The sequence below is a fragment of the Amblyomma maculatum genome, unplaced genomic scaffold (genome assembly GCF_055883805.1).
Source record: "Amblyomma maculatum isolate TAMU_Amacu unplaced genomic scaffold, ASM5588380v1 scaffold_13, whole genome shotgun sequence".
Classification (NCBI taxonomy): Eukaryota; Metazoa; Arthropoda; class Arachnida; order Ixodida; family Ixodidae; genus Amblyomma; species Amblyomma maculatum.
Window position 1 is genome coordinate 24,262,524 of NW_028146738.1, and position 15,713 is coordinate 24,278,236.

Consider the following 15,713-nt stretch of genomic DNA (forward strand, 5'->3'; position numbering starts at 1 on the left):
AAAAAAAGCCATTTTAAAAATTTTGAACAAAAAATTAAAAAATCTACTTGCAACAATGTGTGCTCCACATATTTAGCTTCATGCTGAAAAAGATATTATTACTCTATCTGCAATAGGTGCCGAGATATTAAGGCCGCAAAATTGCAAGTGGTCAACAATGCATGTTTTGAGAAAAGAGCAAAAAAGAAACAGGGCATTATTTAACATACATTCACTGGTGCAATGCACACATTTACAGATGGCTATAAACCTCTAGGAATGTAGTCTCTTTGCTTTCCAACGCCCAAGTGTCTCCTCTTTCATTTTGATTTGCAGTTGCAGCACATTCAGTTGTCACTTTTTCGGCTGCGCGAGTCACATGCAGGCAGCGTTTTTTTTTTTTTTTTTTTTTTTTGCGTATGTCGTTTTGCTACGTCTTCGCATCAAGACCGCGGTGAGAAACGTTGGAAAAGAAATGTAATTTGGAGCTGTTTGCTGCTTCCCAGTGCTCTGCATTGCACTGGAAGCAAGTGCGTTCACTAAGGACTATGAACGAGGTCCGATCGGCGCAAACGCGCGGCGAGCTCTACGAAGATGTGTCCCGCAATTTACGCATTGGAGAATAAGCTTGACGGCGATTTCTCATCCCCGTTCACTTTTTTAAATGCCAATATCGCTGCCGTATGTTTTACGCTTTGCCAATCTCGGCAAACTGTTTAGATCTGACGATCGTGAACTCCGCCTCGCCAAGCGGGCTGTCCGCCGCGCTACTGTCATCGTCACGAAAACAATCCGTCTACCGCTTCGTTGCTGGAGTTGGCACGAGTTCAAGCTTTTCCTGTTTTGAGCTTATCTTTCTGCTCATCTGCGGCCTGCGTTATCACTGTCGCGGCGGGTGCGACCGCTGGCAGTAGCAGTCTCCCGTGCTGGGGAACACGCTAGGCCTACTTCAGGCTCGTACACACGATCGTTCGGCGCACGATTTTCGTCGGCCTGAGCGCGCACAGCCGGGGCAGGGCATCACTTGAGATGATTATTCAACTATTTTTTTCACTTCACAAATTCTTGCCGCGAACGCACCTCGCGGTTCGGAACCAAGCGCGGCCGGCGTCACGTCTCCGCCGTCTCCCCGCGGCTCGGGCGCGCCGAGCGGACGCCGTCATCCAGCTCCACCAATGCGGTGACGCCTTATCATCACGTGCACCCCGAAAGCCAATGGGATTGCAAATACATTTTCTTTTTTGCTATTTTTTATGCGACCAATGGGCGAATGTAAACAGCAGAGGCGGCAATTTGAAGACGAAAGGCGGCTCTTTCGAATGAGACCAAGATGGCTACGGTGCCGCGCACAAAATGGGAGCTGCGCCTCGTGGAAAATGGTTGTTTTGGGGGTCGTTTTCGGCCCAAATTTGGGCGACATCGATTATATAAATTGGCATTGTGACTAAAATACCGACCCTAGAGATGAAAAACTTAGCAGATAGGTAGATAAAGAGCTACTGATTTCGCAAGTCACATCTTCTAAAAAGTGATTTTTTCGCGATTTTTTGGTCCGAAAGACCCGTGTCCCCCCTTTAAGTCGATCCTGATGAAATTGCTTGAATTTGTTGTTTTTTATGCTGATTTCAAAAAGGGAGCATTTTTCCCTCAAAGTCAGGTTCATATATAGGCAATACAGTTGAACATGGATATACCGAAGTTGACAAAAGTTCGCAATTTTTCGTTACTGCAGGTTTTCGTTACTTGCAGGTTTTGTATGAAGGCTCGCACGAAGGATGCAGAAAGGAAACTGAAAGGCTTCAGATATCAGTAAAGGTGAACTCACCCTTCAGGCACTTATTTTACAGTAAAAAACTGCGTAGTCTCTGCTTGTTTCCGCGCGAGTGAAGGCACAACACGGCGCTTGCGTAGTCTCTGCTTGTTTCCGCGCGAGTGAAGGCACAACACGGCGCTCTAATGAAGCTACATCATGTAATGCTCCTTCGTCGTCGCGCGAGCCGACGAAACGGCGCAATACGTCTATTGCATTCATCACCTCCTTCGCGGTGGGCACGTCACACGGATCTGGCTCGCAGGAACAATCATCACAGACATCAGGATTTTGGTGCGCAGCGCAATTGTCCAGAAGTAGGCAAACTTGATGGCCTTGCCGCTTGACATCCTGGTTGAAGTCTTTCTGCCATTCAGAAAATATTGCCGGAGTCATCCACGCTTTAGTGTTCACCGTGTATTTCGCAGGCATACGCTTCGTCCCCTTAAAGCACCTGGGACGGGCACTTTTTCCTAAAACTAGCAGGACTTGCTTGTCAGTCCTGCGAATAAACACGGACATAAGTAAACGAAGCACGCTTTTCCGTTCAAATTAAAATCATGCCTTCTACACTGGAGATAAAGAAACAATATTTGTCCTAGTGAAAAGGCACTGGCATCTAGTACCGGATCGCGACTGCCAATTTCAGTTATACAACGCATGAAAAATAATAGAAGAAAAAAGCGCGCTTCGTTTACTTTTGTTCGCAGGGGTACGGTACGGCAGAAAAAACCACGTTATGAAGTGCAATGAGCAGTGCTCAAACAACAAGCTCAACAATCCCCCGTACTCATCCAGTCTCCTGAATCGAGCAGAGTTCTACCGCCGCTGTGTTTTATACAGCTGCAGTCGAATAGAGTACAGAGCAATCATCTTTTTATCGTAACCGAGCGCTTCTAAATGCAGCAGCATGCCTTTGGTTTCGTGATAAAGTAGACTCTCTTCAGCGCCTCCATCCGCGTCAGTCTCAGCCGTCCTACCAAGGTAGTTGCGCGGCGGTCACTTGGCGGCACTGGTGGTACGTAGAAAACTTCAGCGCAGGTTCCCTATTGGCAATTTTACACCACTTGGAATAACATCACCCCAGTTGGGATAATTAAGCTTCAATTAACTTCGAAACATAAAATATTTTGAAGGTTAATTGAAGAATTCTGTTTTGATCCTTGCACTCATCACACTTTCAGCTTCCTGTAGCCAAAGAAAGTATGTTTCTATCTCTTCTAGATGCAGAGATATCGATGAACTAAAACAGTCAGGTAACAAAAATTTGCACTTTGAGAAAAGGAGAAAAAGCAAGCTAGGTATAATTTATTAAAAATTTCGAGAAGCTACTTACATATTTACATATCCTGTGGGCTAATGAGCACCAGGCATGTAGTTTGACTGCTTGTTCAGGCTTGAATGCCGCTTTTTCAGAGCACGATGCATGTTTTCAGCCGAGGCACGCTTGCGTTCAGACTTTGCTGTTTGACATCTGTGCTTTTCAGCCATCCTTCTGATGTTATGGAGGCCTGGGTTTCATGCTGAGCTCACTCGGCATTTGGGATGATGCCTTGACAGTTCCTGCATTGAAGTGACTGCTTGCACTGAGAATAATGAAGCATGGCGCTCTTTTGGTGTGAGCGACCATATAAGGGAGTGCAGGCTTTCATTATTGTTTTGCATTTTTCCATGCAGACACAGCTCGAGTAGCTTTGGATTTGCCAAGCGCTCATAGATAGGAAAAAGTGCTTCGCATAAATTTTGCGGCAAATTGTATTTGTGCTTGGGAGCTGGCTCTTTTTTGGCTACAGCAGCGTTCTAACGGCACCATGGGTTTTAGCCTTTTGGCCACAGTGTATGGTTTGAGACATTTCAACTGATGTGATGGAAAATGGCCATCACGGCCTTGCGCATGGCCCCAGCATCTCCAGTATATGACTTCAGCTGTAAGACGTCAGCTTCGTGACAAGGTCGCCCATAAGCTTTGCCACTAAGGCTCTCTTTTGCACTGCCTTTGTGCTTGGCAATTGCATTGCACAGTGCCGGGCCCGTACGCTTCTACACATGGTTTATGCACTCCTCATTTTGTATTTTGATGAAGCCATATGGAGCAGAAACATGCGGCTATCACCATCAGAAAGCACAGTAGTATACCTAAGGTTGTGGTTTTGCTGTGACCTTTCAAACAGAATAAGTCCAGCTTGGACTTCAATTTCACCAGATTTTCTGTCCGTGTGTGTGTGTGTGTGTGTGTGTGTTTTTGGCACACTTGGCTGTCTTTCCACTCTTTATAGGGCGGGTCATCATCTTTCGGCCCTCGCTCACACCCAGCACAGAAGTTGCTCAAAACAACATAGTGCCTGCACTGACACCGATGCAGGATGAATGACACCAGGTCTTCCATGAACCATCGACACTAAAATATTTCCGGGATTGTCTATGTTCAGCCTGTTGTACAGCTGTCGAACACCTTGGGCCGTCCTTCATGACTGCTTTGGCTGTGCATGTTGCGGCAGGCGTCGGCTTGCAGTTTAGATAGCTCTGCCATGTTTTTGTGCGCAGGCCATGATGTGAAATGTTTATAGCCGCAAGCACATCATTCAGCACGGTTTGCCTATTCCCCGTAGTTTGAATAAGTCGTGCAGTAAGAATGTTCACTGCAAACGGATTTATCTTTTGGCTGCCTTGCACGCGTGGTGAACTCCATACTGACGAAATGTCTCCGCAGTTTGTGCTCACCAAAGACAATTTCACCGCTAGACCGTACTCACGATCGCCTCTCGAAACATATATGTCCCCGCCACACACTTTGTACTTCGCGGCTCACAACACTCCTCGTTGAGAGACTTAAAATTAACCCTTTCACTGTCGGCTGTTTCTGACTGGGACGCACCCCCAGTGTCGGCTTGGTTTCAGAGAACGAGCATATCAGGGAACGAGCATAAAGATTTATTTTGCATCATGATGGGTATACAAATAAATTAGTCAATGCAATTTGCACATTTCAGTGTTCTGCAGGTGTTTAAATAAACATCATCATCATCAGTCTGACTATAAATGATATATGATAAAATAAAAAAAAACACACTCAATACTTCTTCAGAGTGTGGTGGATCCTGAGTCCGAATCCGAGCTTGGCTGGTAATCAGAACCCGAAGAGCCATCGCTCCAGTCAGCCGTCGAAGGTCCCGCGCGGTCCGCCATCCGAAAGTAAGCGCGCGCGGAGGGCGCACATTCAGTGGCCAGCACAAGGGAGAGAAACGGCACGTAGTGAAGTCGAAAGAGAAAAAGATGGAAAGGGGCTAAAACACTCGTGTGCTGCTGCTGCTAACGGCAAGCTGTCCTCAAGCGAGGGCGCGTGGAGAGAGCGAATGCAGCAATCGAGTCATATGTCAGTCGGAGAGAGGCAACCGCGTGCGACCCTGAACTTGCCACGCCGTAGCGGAAGCGCGACAAAGAATAAAAATAAAAACCTCCAAACCTGCCGCAGATGTCAGAACAAACTTTGAACCCATAAACGCACGCGCGCGCCAAAGGATCGCTCGCTCGAGAGAGTAGTGTCACGGAGCGACCACGCCCCCTCCCACGAGCAAAGAACGGGCGGGCGCGGTTGCACCATACTCTTCCATATATGTGTCTTATCGGCGCGGAGCGAGCATATCAGCTTGTAGAAAGATTCAACAGATGGCGGAGCAAGTCCAAGCGCGGCAGCTTTAGGGTGAGGCGCGAAGATTTGAACGTAAGATAGAATACGTACGGGTACGTTATTGACACTGCGGGGAGGAAACGCGAATACGTACCGGTACGTTCGTGACAGTGAAAGGGTTAACAATATTGAAGGCACTGTCGTCCGCACAGCGACCGTCTGTACCGTCAGTGGGACGGGCGCCCCAGCTGTCAATGAGGCCCACTTTTCTCTTGGTCGCTGCGGGTTATCTCTAGCTGCTATACCATTTCTTCGGCTTTTTTCTGGTTTTCAACCAAATCCGAAGGCTGCAGCATTGTCTTATCACAGCGGATGCGTTCACTTGGTGCTGATGCTACCGTGCTTGGTAGACCTACTTCAACTGCGTTGTCTTCGCTCACCGCTCCAGCACATCTTCGGAGTTTTTTAGTGACGCTGGATGCTGTCGGAAGTTGTCACCGCGCACTTTTTTTTTTTTACTAAATTTGTAGCACGGGAAATTTTGTGAGAGGCACTGTCTCGCATCGATCACGCCTTTCAACAAAATTGTGTCCCTAAGCGGCGGGCCGGACTGCTGCCTACAAGCCAAGCAGACGACACATGGCAGAATCCGTCAGTCGGGTGGCTCGATTGCAGTCACCTGATCTCGGTGGCGAATTGGATATCGTCCTTTTTTTATTTTTTGTTTTTTTTTTGTCGGTGGCCATTGAGGGCAGGCGAGCAGCAGCAGCAAGAAATTAAAGCCCAGAGCGCTCTCATTCAAATTAGCCCAACGGTAGCCCAGATGGTATGGTAGAACGGTGGTTCCGTGCAATGAAAAATGTGCCTCTTTTTTTCCTTGCTGCCGCGCAAATTCTGCTCGCGCGACGATCTAAATCCGGTATTATGCTGAAAGTACTGACTTCTGGAAAAAGAGAATTGCTGAACTTGAAGGTTAATAGCCACAGATTCCAAAAATGCCATTATCAGAAAATCATTTTTTTTTTGGCCATTTTTAGTCCAAAGGACCTGTGTCCCCTCTTAAGTCATGAAACGTGAGGTTCCGTAAAATTTCAGCACAAGCTAAGGGATAGGCAGCTCCGCATGCTCGTTATGTCAAAGGCAACAGTCGCGACATGTTCGTTATATGGAGTTATCAAATACACACTCTTCAATATGGGCGGAGTTGGTGAATTGATAAACTTGGTAATGTCGAGGAAGTTGGCTACATGGAGGTTCATTACATAGAAGTTTAACTATAATCAACAATGAACAAAATTCGTATGCAGAAAAGAAGCATAGGAAATGCATTCACGCAGATGTGCTTACACCTGATGGGGGTTTATTTATGACACCATGGCCACAGCTCTCTACTCGCAGTGCATACATTGTCCGCTGAAGTCAGCAGTGCATGGTCTGCATGCTACCGCTCGCTGCCCGCAATGCACAGTGCACAAATATTGATTGCGTGGTAGTGATGTATGAGCAGAGCTATGTGCAAGAGTCTGTGGCTTGCATATTCATACATCTGTAGGAGTGTGAGTTTGGAAACACCTGAACACATTGTACTGAGGAAACTCTGGCTAAGGAGATTTTTATGAATTCAGATCATCGAAATTTCACTTTATTATGCAGCATAATAAGCTTTCAACTGAACTCTCGTTTTGAAATTTTCAACTTGGCATCAGTGCAGTTACTTAGAGGCCTTCAGTGTGAACTATGTTATTAGCTGGCAAAGCTGTAGGCAGCAAGGTTACCTTATGGCGCAAGTTGCTGCAATTTGTGGTGTCAGTGATGTTGAAAGGACCACCACCCTATGTGCTTGATTGTATTTGTGGATGTTTGTTATAGCAGAATTCTACTTGGATGGTTGAGTTGCCGCTGTGTCTGGCGTGAACAAAATGAATGGCATGGTTTGAAGAAACTATGACAACACTGTGTTGTGCCATTTTCCCAGTCTTTCTTTTTTGCCTGCCCATGAGCGTTCCTTGTTTGTCGCACAGTTGCAGGTCATTGTGATCATCTTCCCAACATCGCGGGATGATCGTTACAGTGCAGTAAAGCGCCTCTGCTGTGTGGAGATGCCAGTGGCATCACAGGTCATCATCTCCAACACCATTGGCCAGCCGCAGAAGCTGCGCAGCGTCGTTCAGAAGGTGGCCCTGCAAATCAACTGCAAGCTGGGTGGCGAACTGTGGGCCGTTGACATCCCCGTGGTACGATTTTTTGTCTTTCAATTTACGTTTACGGCACCTTAGGGGTTCTGGAAAAGTGTTTACATCTTTGCTCACTTTTTCTTTCTTTTCGGAGCAGCAAACAGTATGCATGTCCATTGGTAAACTTTTGAATTCATTCCGTGTTGTCTGTTACTCAACTAGCAGTATGAGCCAAATTTTGGGCCTAACAGGGGCATTTTGTGAGTTTTTTGTGCATATGCTACCGAAAATAAAGACCAGGGAAGCCACGATGATTCAAATGCTGTCGATTCAAAATCCTGGATAATTGCAATTTTTGTCGTCTATTAAGTTCTTATGTAAATCGGCCGAATGTTTCGAAATGACTGCTTGTATCATTCCTGTTTAATATATTAATATTTGGGGTGTTGTATGCTGGATTTAATTTTAAGTGATGTCGCAGAGCATTAGCCGCTGTACTCTCGGCACAATAAACCTGCCCACTCCTAGCAGCATTAGCTTTTTTAGTATGACGTGGAGAAATGTGAAATTAGCAGGGAAATTGGGAGGGGGGGGATCTTGCATGCATGGGGGTGCCTGCTTGGTATTTTATGGTAGCTCTTATCCCAGCCTGTTTTCAGTGCTGTCAGTTTTGGGGCCATTTTCAGCCACATACATTTGCATCATGCCAAGAAAGCAGCTTGCTTATGTCCCGAGTACAGGCGATGATGGCTCACCGAGCCAACTTGGCAGTGTGCCACATCAGATGTTGTTGAGGCATCATCAAAATGGCTTAGAAGCTAAATTGATAAGGTTATTGTACCTCCTTGTTTGTCATGTTCTCAGCTGCATGCTAGCTGTGTCCCAACCAGCAAAATTTCACTATGTAAACAGCGGTAAGCACGAGTTATACGTTGGAAGTGTGGGGCTTATGGGTATGACGTGGCCAAGCTCAAAGTGTCACGCACATCTAAAGACAGTGAGGTCAAAATCTCCAGTTGGTGACTTACCTGCTGAAACTGTGCTGTGGGCAAGTGGGGCATAACAATAAAGCTTCTGCATGTGCTGTTTACGGGTGTAGTGGCTTCACACGGGGTTTTGAGCTTACCCGTTTACTGTTTTCTTTTTTCAGAGAAATGTGATGGTGGTGGGAATTGACGTCTACCATGATCGCAACCGAGGCAAGCAGTCTGTGGTGGGATTTGTGGCTAGTATGAACCACCACATGACTCGCTGGTTCTCCAAGGTTGCTTTTCAAGATCCTGGCAAGGAGCTTGTGAACAGCTTGAGGATAGCCTTCTTGGAGGCACTCGTAAAGTACTACGAAGTGAACCACACTCGACCTGATCGCATCTTCATCTTCCGTGATGGCGTGAGCGATGGACAGCTCAACTATGTGAATGAGTTTGAGATTGAGCAGCTCATAGCTGCTTTCGGCTGCATCAGCGACAACTACAATCCCACCATTGCTGTGGTGGTTGTGCAGAAGCGCATCAACACTCGTATCTTTGCCAAGTTGGTAAGGGCTACTTGTGAAGTAATCACTGAAATAGATAGCTGAAATCTGAGCTTGAAACTGCCCTAGATACTGGTGTGAGGGCTGCAGTTTTATTTATTTATTTTTTTTTTTTTTGTGGGTAATTGAGGTTCTGGTGTGGTGTTGTGACCTTGACACGGTACTGACATTTTTTTTTTTTTTTTGCAACTTTCTGCCACATACAACACAGCTCTAGTTGCACATTTCTCTTTGGGGCAGCAAAAATTTTTATCGGTTAGTGTAGCACTGACAGACCCATCATATATATTAAGGGCACTTGGCTGTCAATTCCAACCGTGTTTTGATGGAGGTGAAACACAAGGCTCCCTGTACTGTGCTTTGTCGGTACTCTCCAGACTGTCAAAATAAGAGCTATCCACTACGGTGGGCCCAGAGCTTGTCACCTTAGGCCACTGAACCCAATGATCCAACCAAACCAGTGCAGTGCTCGAAAGTATGGATGGTATGATGCGGGCATAAGACATGCGAAAGTTACCTGTGCTGAATGAAGCAGCTTGGTATATCACAGCGCTACCTCACTGGCAAACTTGTCATGATAGAAGTCAAAATCCTCCGAAGATCCAGTGCCTGTTACCGCTTGGACAGGTTTGAGTGGTTTCAATGCACCCCATGTGCTACCGCGGCCCTCAATGTGGGCTGGTTGCCTGGCCCCCCCCTTTTTTTTTCTTTTTATGCATAGTGCTGGCTAAGGCCTTGCAGAAATTATGCTCATTTTAATGCGACTTTATTGCCTGAAGTTAAACTGGTAACAAGGTTAGACATTTTATGATAAACGATGATTGATGGGTGTACGAATGAGCATGTATGAAATTCGGAATCTCTCAAGGAAATGTTAACTTTTTTCCCGCATAATGAATGTTGCAGCCCAAATTGATTGTTTCTGAAAAACAAAAAGTCGGTTAATTATGCAGGTAAATTATGGCATGCACTTGCATAGCAGCTGGCCTTGTCTGAAGAGCGTATCACAGAAGCAACATGGTGACGGTCAGACATTGCAGTGGCTTCTGCACAATGCAGTGATGTAATAGGGTGAAGCATCTGAAAACAATAAGGAAGCGATTCCGGCTCACCACTGTTGTTTATGGGCAGGGTGTGCTGTGAAATTTTTCCGCTTGAAAGACACTGCAAATATGGACAGAGTTCTAGCAAAAAACAGTTTATACTTTATGCCAAGAAGAGCCAATTGTCATTTTAATGATTTTGATGTCATTGAATGCATCTGTGCCTTATTCAACAATTAGAGTTCATAATCAGGAAGTTTGGATCAATCATTCTTTTGGATAAAACTTTTCAGCATTGAGAGAAAGTTTTCACGAGGTTTTAGTTCTTAATGGGTGCCCCAGCTAAATGGAACCAAGGGTTTAGAAAGATTTGTGTCCCAGCCCAGTGAAACCAATTGAGGGCTGTTGATTTGCGGGATCTAGTCTGCAGTATTTTTTTTGCTTTCTCCAAACTTCATTAATAAGCTTTTGCACCAAGCTTCCATTTCTATAAAGCACACATTAGGGAACTGTAGCGACTCACATAGAACGTTCTGTATTGCTGCGTGCATGTGTATGTCCTCATTGTGTGCTTTTGGCTACAAGTGCTGGGGTTCTCAATTCTCCAATGCTGCTTGCATTAAAGCATGTGTATTTGAAAATTTTAGTAATGAACGTGTTGCAGCAGTTGACCTTGCGTAATAAACTCGCTGGGCCAACTACCGGTTAGCTAAAGCTGAATTACTGAAAATTTGGCAGGATTCACAAAAGTTTCTCTGCAAAAATTACTGGACTGTGCTTAAGTCTGCTGAAGAGCAGAAATGGCAAAAGCGACTTCATAGGACCGTTTTCACTAACTGCATCATCATGGTTATCACTACCATCATCATTATCACTAACTGCATCATCATTGTCATTACTGCTGTTATCCTCGCGTTAGACAAGGAGAATTACGATCAGTCTCTCATGAGCCCGGCATAGAGTAGGGATAGTGGTTCGATTACCTCCGGTGGCAGGTTTCTTTTTGTCATGCGGAAATTTCCTGCTAATATAATGATAAAAATAAAGATTTGCGCGCCTCTATTGCAATCACGGAAGGGGGGGGGGGGGGGGGGGGCTGAAACCATGCAAGGGAGTTGCCACAGACCGGGCAGCTAGGTATCAGTTCTGTTTATCCCCTGCACGGAAGCGCCCATAAAGATAGAAGTCAAGTTTCGCGCCTCCCTTGTGATCGCGAGGCAAAACTGAAACCGCGATAGGGCGGCCGCTATGCCGTAGACTGGGCGACATGCTGCAGCTAGGAATCACTTTTGTGTATCTTCGCAAGAAGGCAGCACATTTCAAGCGCTTCTTGTAAGTCCTGGGGGGTGGCAGCACCTCCCAGTGAGCATGCATCGTCATTAGGCCGCAAAATTTCAAACGGAGAATTGAAACTGTACTGGTACAGCAAAAACCTTGCGGGACAGAAAACCGCCGCCGTTCATTTACGGCAAAAGCCCTCAAAGGGTTAGTAAAACACAAACGGTCATGTGAGGAATGTCTACAATCACTACTATTGATAAATGATTGTAACACGTCGGGCTCCACTCCTGACGATGCTATGTGGCAAACTCGGCACTATCTGCTGCTTTTGCCTTTTGAACATGGCACTACAATAGTTCATTCTCATAAGGCGTGGAAAATTACGGGACAAAAAAAGAAAGGCATGGAACGAGTAGTGTTTGCCATTCTCGACCTTCTGTGGTTGTTGAGAGATTTAGATGCTGATAGCTCTGATTTATATAGTGGGGACGATGGATACCACTAGCAACACAGAGTCCGGGACAACAGGCTCTTCTCTCTCTCGTAGCCCTGACCTCCGCAGGTGGTGGCCGCAGCTTCAAATAAGGGAGGTTTTACTTTTAACATTCGTAATGTAATTTCCCAGACATTTGTTTCTTATTTTGGTTTCCATTCTGCATTCCCCTGCCAAAGACTTATCGTGAAAACTGCATGTATTAACAAAAACCTGGATGCAACCAAAAACCACCTTTAACAGTTTTGTTGTAACCAGATTTATCTACTGCCTTAATTGCTTTGAGGGCTGTTGGGTTTGCTTCCCTCTACTTAGCTATTCATCTGTGCAGGTGTGGATGGTTAGTCCATGTGCTTTCAGCGTATGTAGAAAGGATAACTATTCATCTGTGCAGGTGTGGATGGTTAGTCCATGTGCTTTCAGCGTATGTAGAAAGGATACTTTGGACTACTTCGTTTAAACGTTCCTGGTGAAAGTTTATTGCCCAGCTCTTTTTGGCTATGTTCATGCTTGTCCGGCTGCGATAGGCTGGTTTATTGGCGAGAAAACTATGATTTAAGAAGGTCTCTTCAATTTGATCGCATCAGCTGCACCAGTTCAAGGACCGCAGCACCGTGGTCCTCATATTGCCAGTGCCATCTGCACTTCCCTCCTCATTGTGTTAAGGTGCAGGACTAGTTCTGCACGAGTTCTTGCCCATCATGCACATGCTCACGAGGAGGGGCAGAAAAAAGTAAAGCATGGCGTATGCACCGCTTGGCCAAGAGCAAACGATGCTGCGCACTGATTTTGAAGAGCTTTGTAAAGCCCGTCTCCTTCAGAATCCAGACGGTTCGGCCCTAACGAACGCAAATGCAGAGTACCTAGTTATGCTGCATGCTGGTGATTGACATTTTGTTGGTGGTCAGGAGCAGTATTATGTGTACCGTATTTACTCGCATAATCCTCGCTCTTTTTTTCGCAGAAAATCGGTGCGAAGTTAGGGGGTGCGATAATTACGCGGGGAAAATTTTTGAACAATGCTTTGGAGTGTTGAAAGCAAATGTAAATAGGCTGTGAACCGGGGTTCTCAAGCCAGCTATTGTAAATTTAACCAAAACTTCAATTGCAAGCAGGACTTACGTTTGTAATAAAACCACAGAGACGACAAACACTAGCTGCAGAAACACTTTATTTGCGAAGGCTGGCCGCCCGCAACATCACCATCACTCAGAGTCCGCGGAGTCCACGTCGACATTGCCATCGCTATCGCTGGTCGCTGCTTCGTCGGCTTCCTCAGCTTCACCCTCTTCATCTTCGTCCCACACCAAGTGGTCTTCTGTCGCGTCCAGGGCGTTGGAAATGCCAGTTTTCTTGAAACTCTTCACGACCACGTCAGCGCCAATCATGCTCCATGCATCTGCTACCCAGTTGCACAGCAGCTCCACAGATGGCCTCTTTATCTTGCCACCCGGCGTAAGAGCGTGTTGGCCTTCGGCCATCCATTCTGCATACAGCCTCCGAACGTTATCTTTGAACGGCTTGTTCAAAGACACGTCCAGAGGCTGCAGCATCGATGTGAGGCCACCTGGTATTACTGCGATGTCCGTACGCAATTCCGTCAACTTCGCGCGAACAGAGTCCATGCGGTGACCGCGGAAGCTATCAAGAACGAGAAGCGACGGACAAAGAAGTGCTCCCGGTCGCCGTGCCCACACCGTCTTCAACCAGTCGATCATCAATTCTGCCGTCATCCAACCTTTCTCTTGCACCCGCACGTGTATTCCGGAGGGCAGCTTTCCTTTTGGCAGGGTTTTCCGCTTAAAAATCACATATGGTGGCAGCTTCCGCCCGTCCGCAGTCACGCCTAGCATGACCGTGCATCGTTGTTTTTCGGCACCAGTCGTCCTTATGTGCACAGACCGCGCACCTGTCTGCTCCACTGTAGTGCTGCTCGGCATATCAAAATTGAGGGGCGTTTGGTCCGCGTTTCCGATCTGGGAGAGCAAGAAGTTTCTTTCCTGCCGAATTCGTATCACGAAGCGATGGAAGTCCACAATCTTGTCTTCATAGGCTGCAGGTAGCCGCTGGCAAAGCGTCGTCCGCCTCCTGAGCGAAAGTCCATTGCGCCGCATGAACCGCGTGGCCCACCCGTTACTTGCCTGGAAATCTTGCGCCGAGATGCCTTCTTTTCTTGCAATTACGCGCGCCTGGTTCCGCATCAGCTCTATTGACACGGCGCAACCATCCGCCCGTAGAGCCTTAATGTAGTCCAGGAGTGCAGTTTCAACCCCAGGAAGCTTTCCCGTCTTCGGACCACGGAAGGCACGCCGAGTCTTGCTGGTTGCCTTGAGCTTGTCGTGCTGCCGTCTCCAGTAGCGGACACAAAACTCGTTGACTCCGAAGTGTCTGCTGGCAGCGCGGTTGCCGTGCTCCAAAGCGTACTCGACAGCTTTTAGCTTAAAGGCAGCGGTGTAGCTTGCGTATCGCCCCATGGCGAAGCGGCACCGAGAGCACGGTGACAAAAGTAGCACGCACTGAGCGAGGCCTACGAAAGTCTTCGCAAAATGGCAGAACTATGCGCGGAACTCGGGAGAACGTGCGGCTGTACCAGCGGAACAAAACTGACGAAACACCTTGATGTTTCCTTCTCGAGGCGCTCGGAGTGGTCGGAGCTGGTGATGATGATCGTCGGTTGGGTCGGGTAGCGCCTCCTGGTAGCGCACGCACCTAACGGGGCCAGCTAGTTTCAGTAGCACTAGAAAGATGGCGCTCGCTACGCGTAGTCGACTGCCGCGGTGCAACATGTCGACTCTCGCGGCAGTGATGTTGGGGGTGCGATGATTATGCGAGGAAAAAAAAATTCCAATTTTCGATAGGCAATGTGGGGGGTGCGAGCATTATGCGAGTGCGAGCATTATGCGAGTAAATACGGTAGTTGTGGCCACATATGTAGCGGTGGCCACGATACGGTACCTTTGCGTGCATTGTCCTGTGTAGGTGTCGTTTTTTTTTCTTTTTTTTTGGGTATCGTGTTGTGTGGCACTGGTCTTGGCCTAAAGACGGGTAGAATAGGAAGCAGTTGCAGTTGAGTCATTTCTACACTGCTCTGCCAGCATGACTTGGCCACGGAGTGATGTTAGAAACTAGTCACTACAGGCACAGCCACTCTGTGACATCAAACTGGTCGCCCGCGGAGCACATAGAGCTTTGTGAGTCAATCACAATGAGGCACGTGCATCTTTCAGCAGCAGCTATTTTGGAGTGAAGACAGGAACTAGGGTTTATCACTGCTGAGCCAGTGAAACATCCCGTCAGGCAGTCTGATTTATACTGATACTCATGCCAACTGCTCACAACATTCTCTTGTACCCAGGCATATGAATATATGACATCGTTGCAGACCAATATAAAATCGTGCAGCCGTGCATATTGCTGATGAACTTGTCGCAATCAACGTCGCCGTCACTTTCCAAGTACAGTAGGTCTATGGCAGCTTCGAAATTGGCCATAGGGATCATATTGTGATAAGCGATACATTGCACATGAATGTTGGCGTCTGCTAGGTTGCAGAGTCCTACAATAGCGTACTCTTTTTAGCAGCTGTTGTTGCACACCAGTCAGAACTGGCACTTCATGCTCACTTGACCGCTTGGCACCGCTGCAGCATTTTCCAGAACTAATGCAGCCGGTGCAACCCATATTGAAGAGACCTAAAGTCTTTCGGGATGCCAATAGGGTCGAACTAGTGGCATCCCTGTCAAAAAGGCAAATGGCAGTAATTTGGTGTTG

The 15,713-nt window shown here is 47.0% G+C and overlaps 1 protein-coding gene across 1 annotated transcript in view; it reads left to right on the forward strand.

Moving 5' to 3' along the window:
- LOC146172381 (piwi-like protein 1) overlaps nucleotides 1-15,713 on the forward strand; it is a 197,773-nt gene that overhangs the window by 170,206 nt on the left and 11,854 nt on the right. The window contains exons 15-16 of the mRNA XM_084585935.1: nucleotides 7,439-7,651; nucleotides 8,742-9,128. Of these exons, the coding sequence (XP_084442061.1) occupies nucleotides 7,439-7,651; nucleotides 8,742-9,128 (600 nt within the window). The remainder of the gene's footprint in view (nucleotides 1-7,438; nucleotides 7,652-8,741; nucleotides 9,129-15,713) is intronic.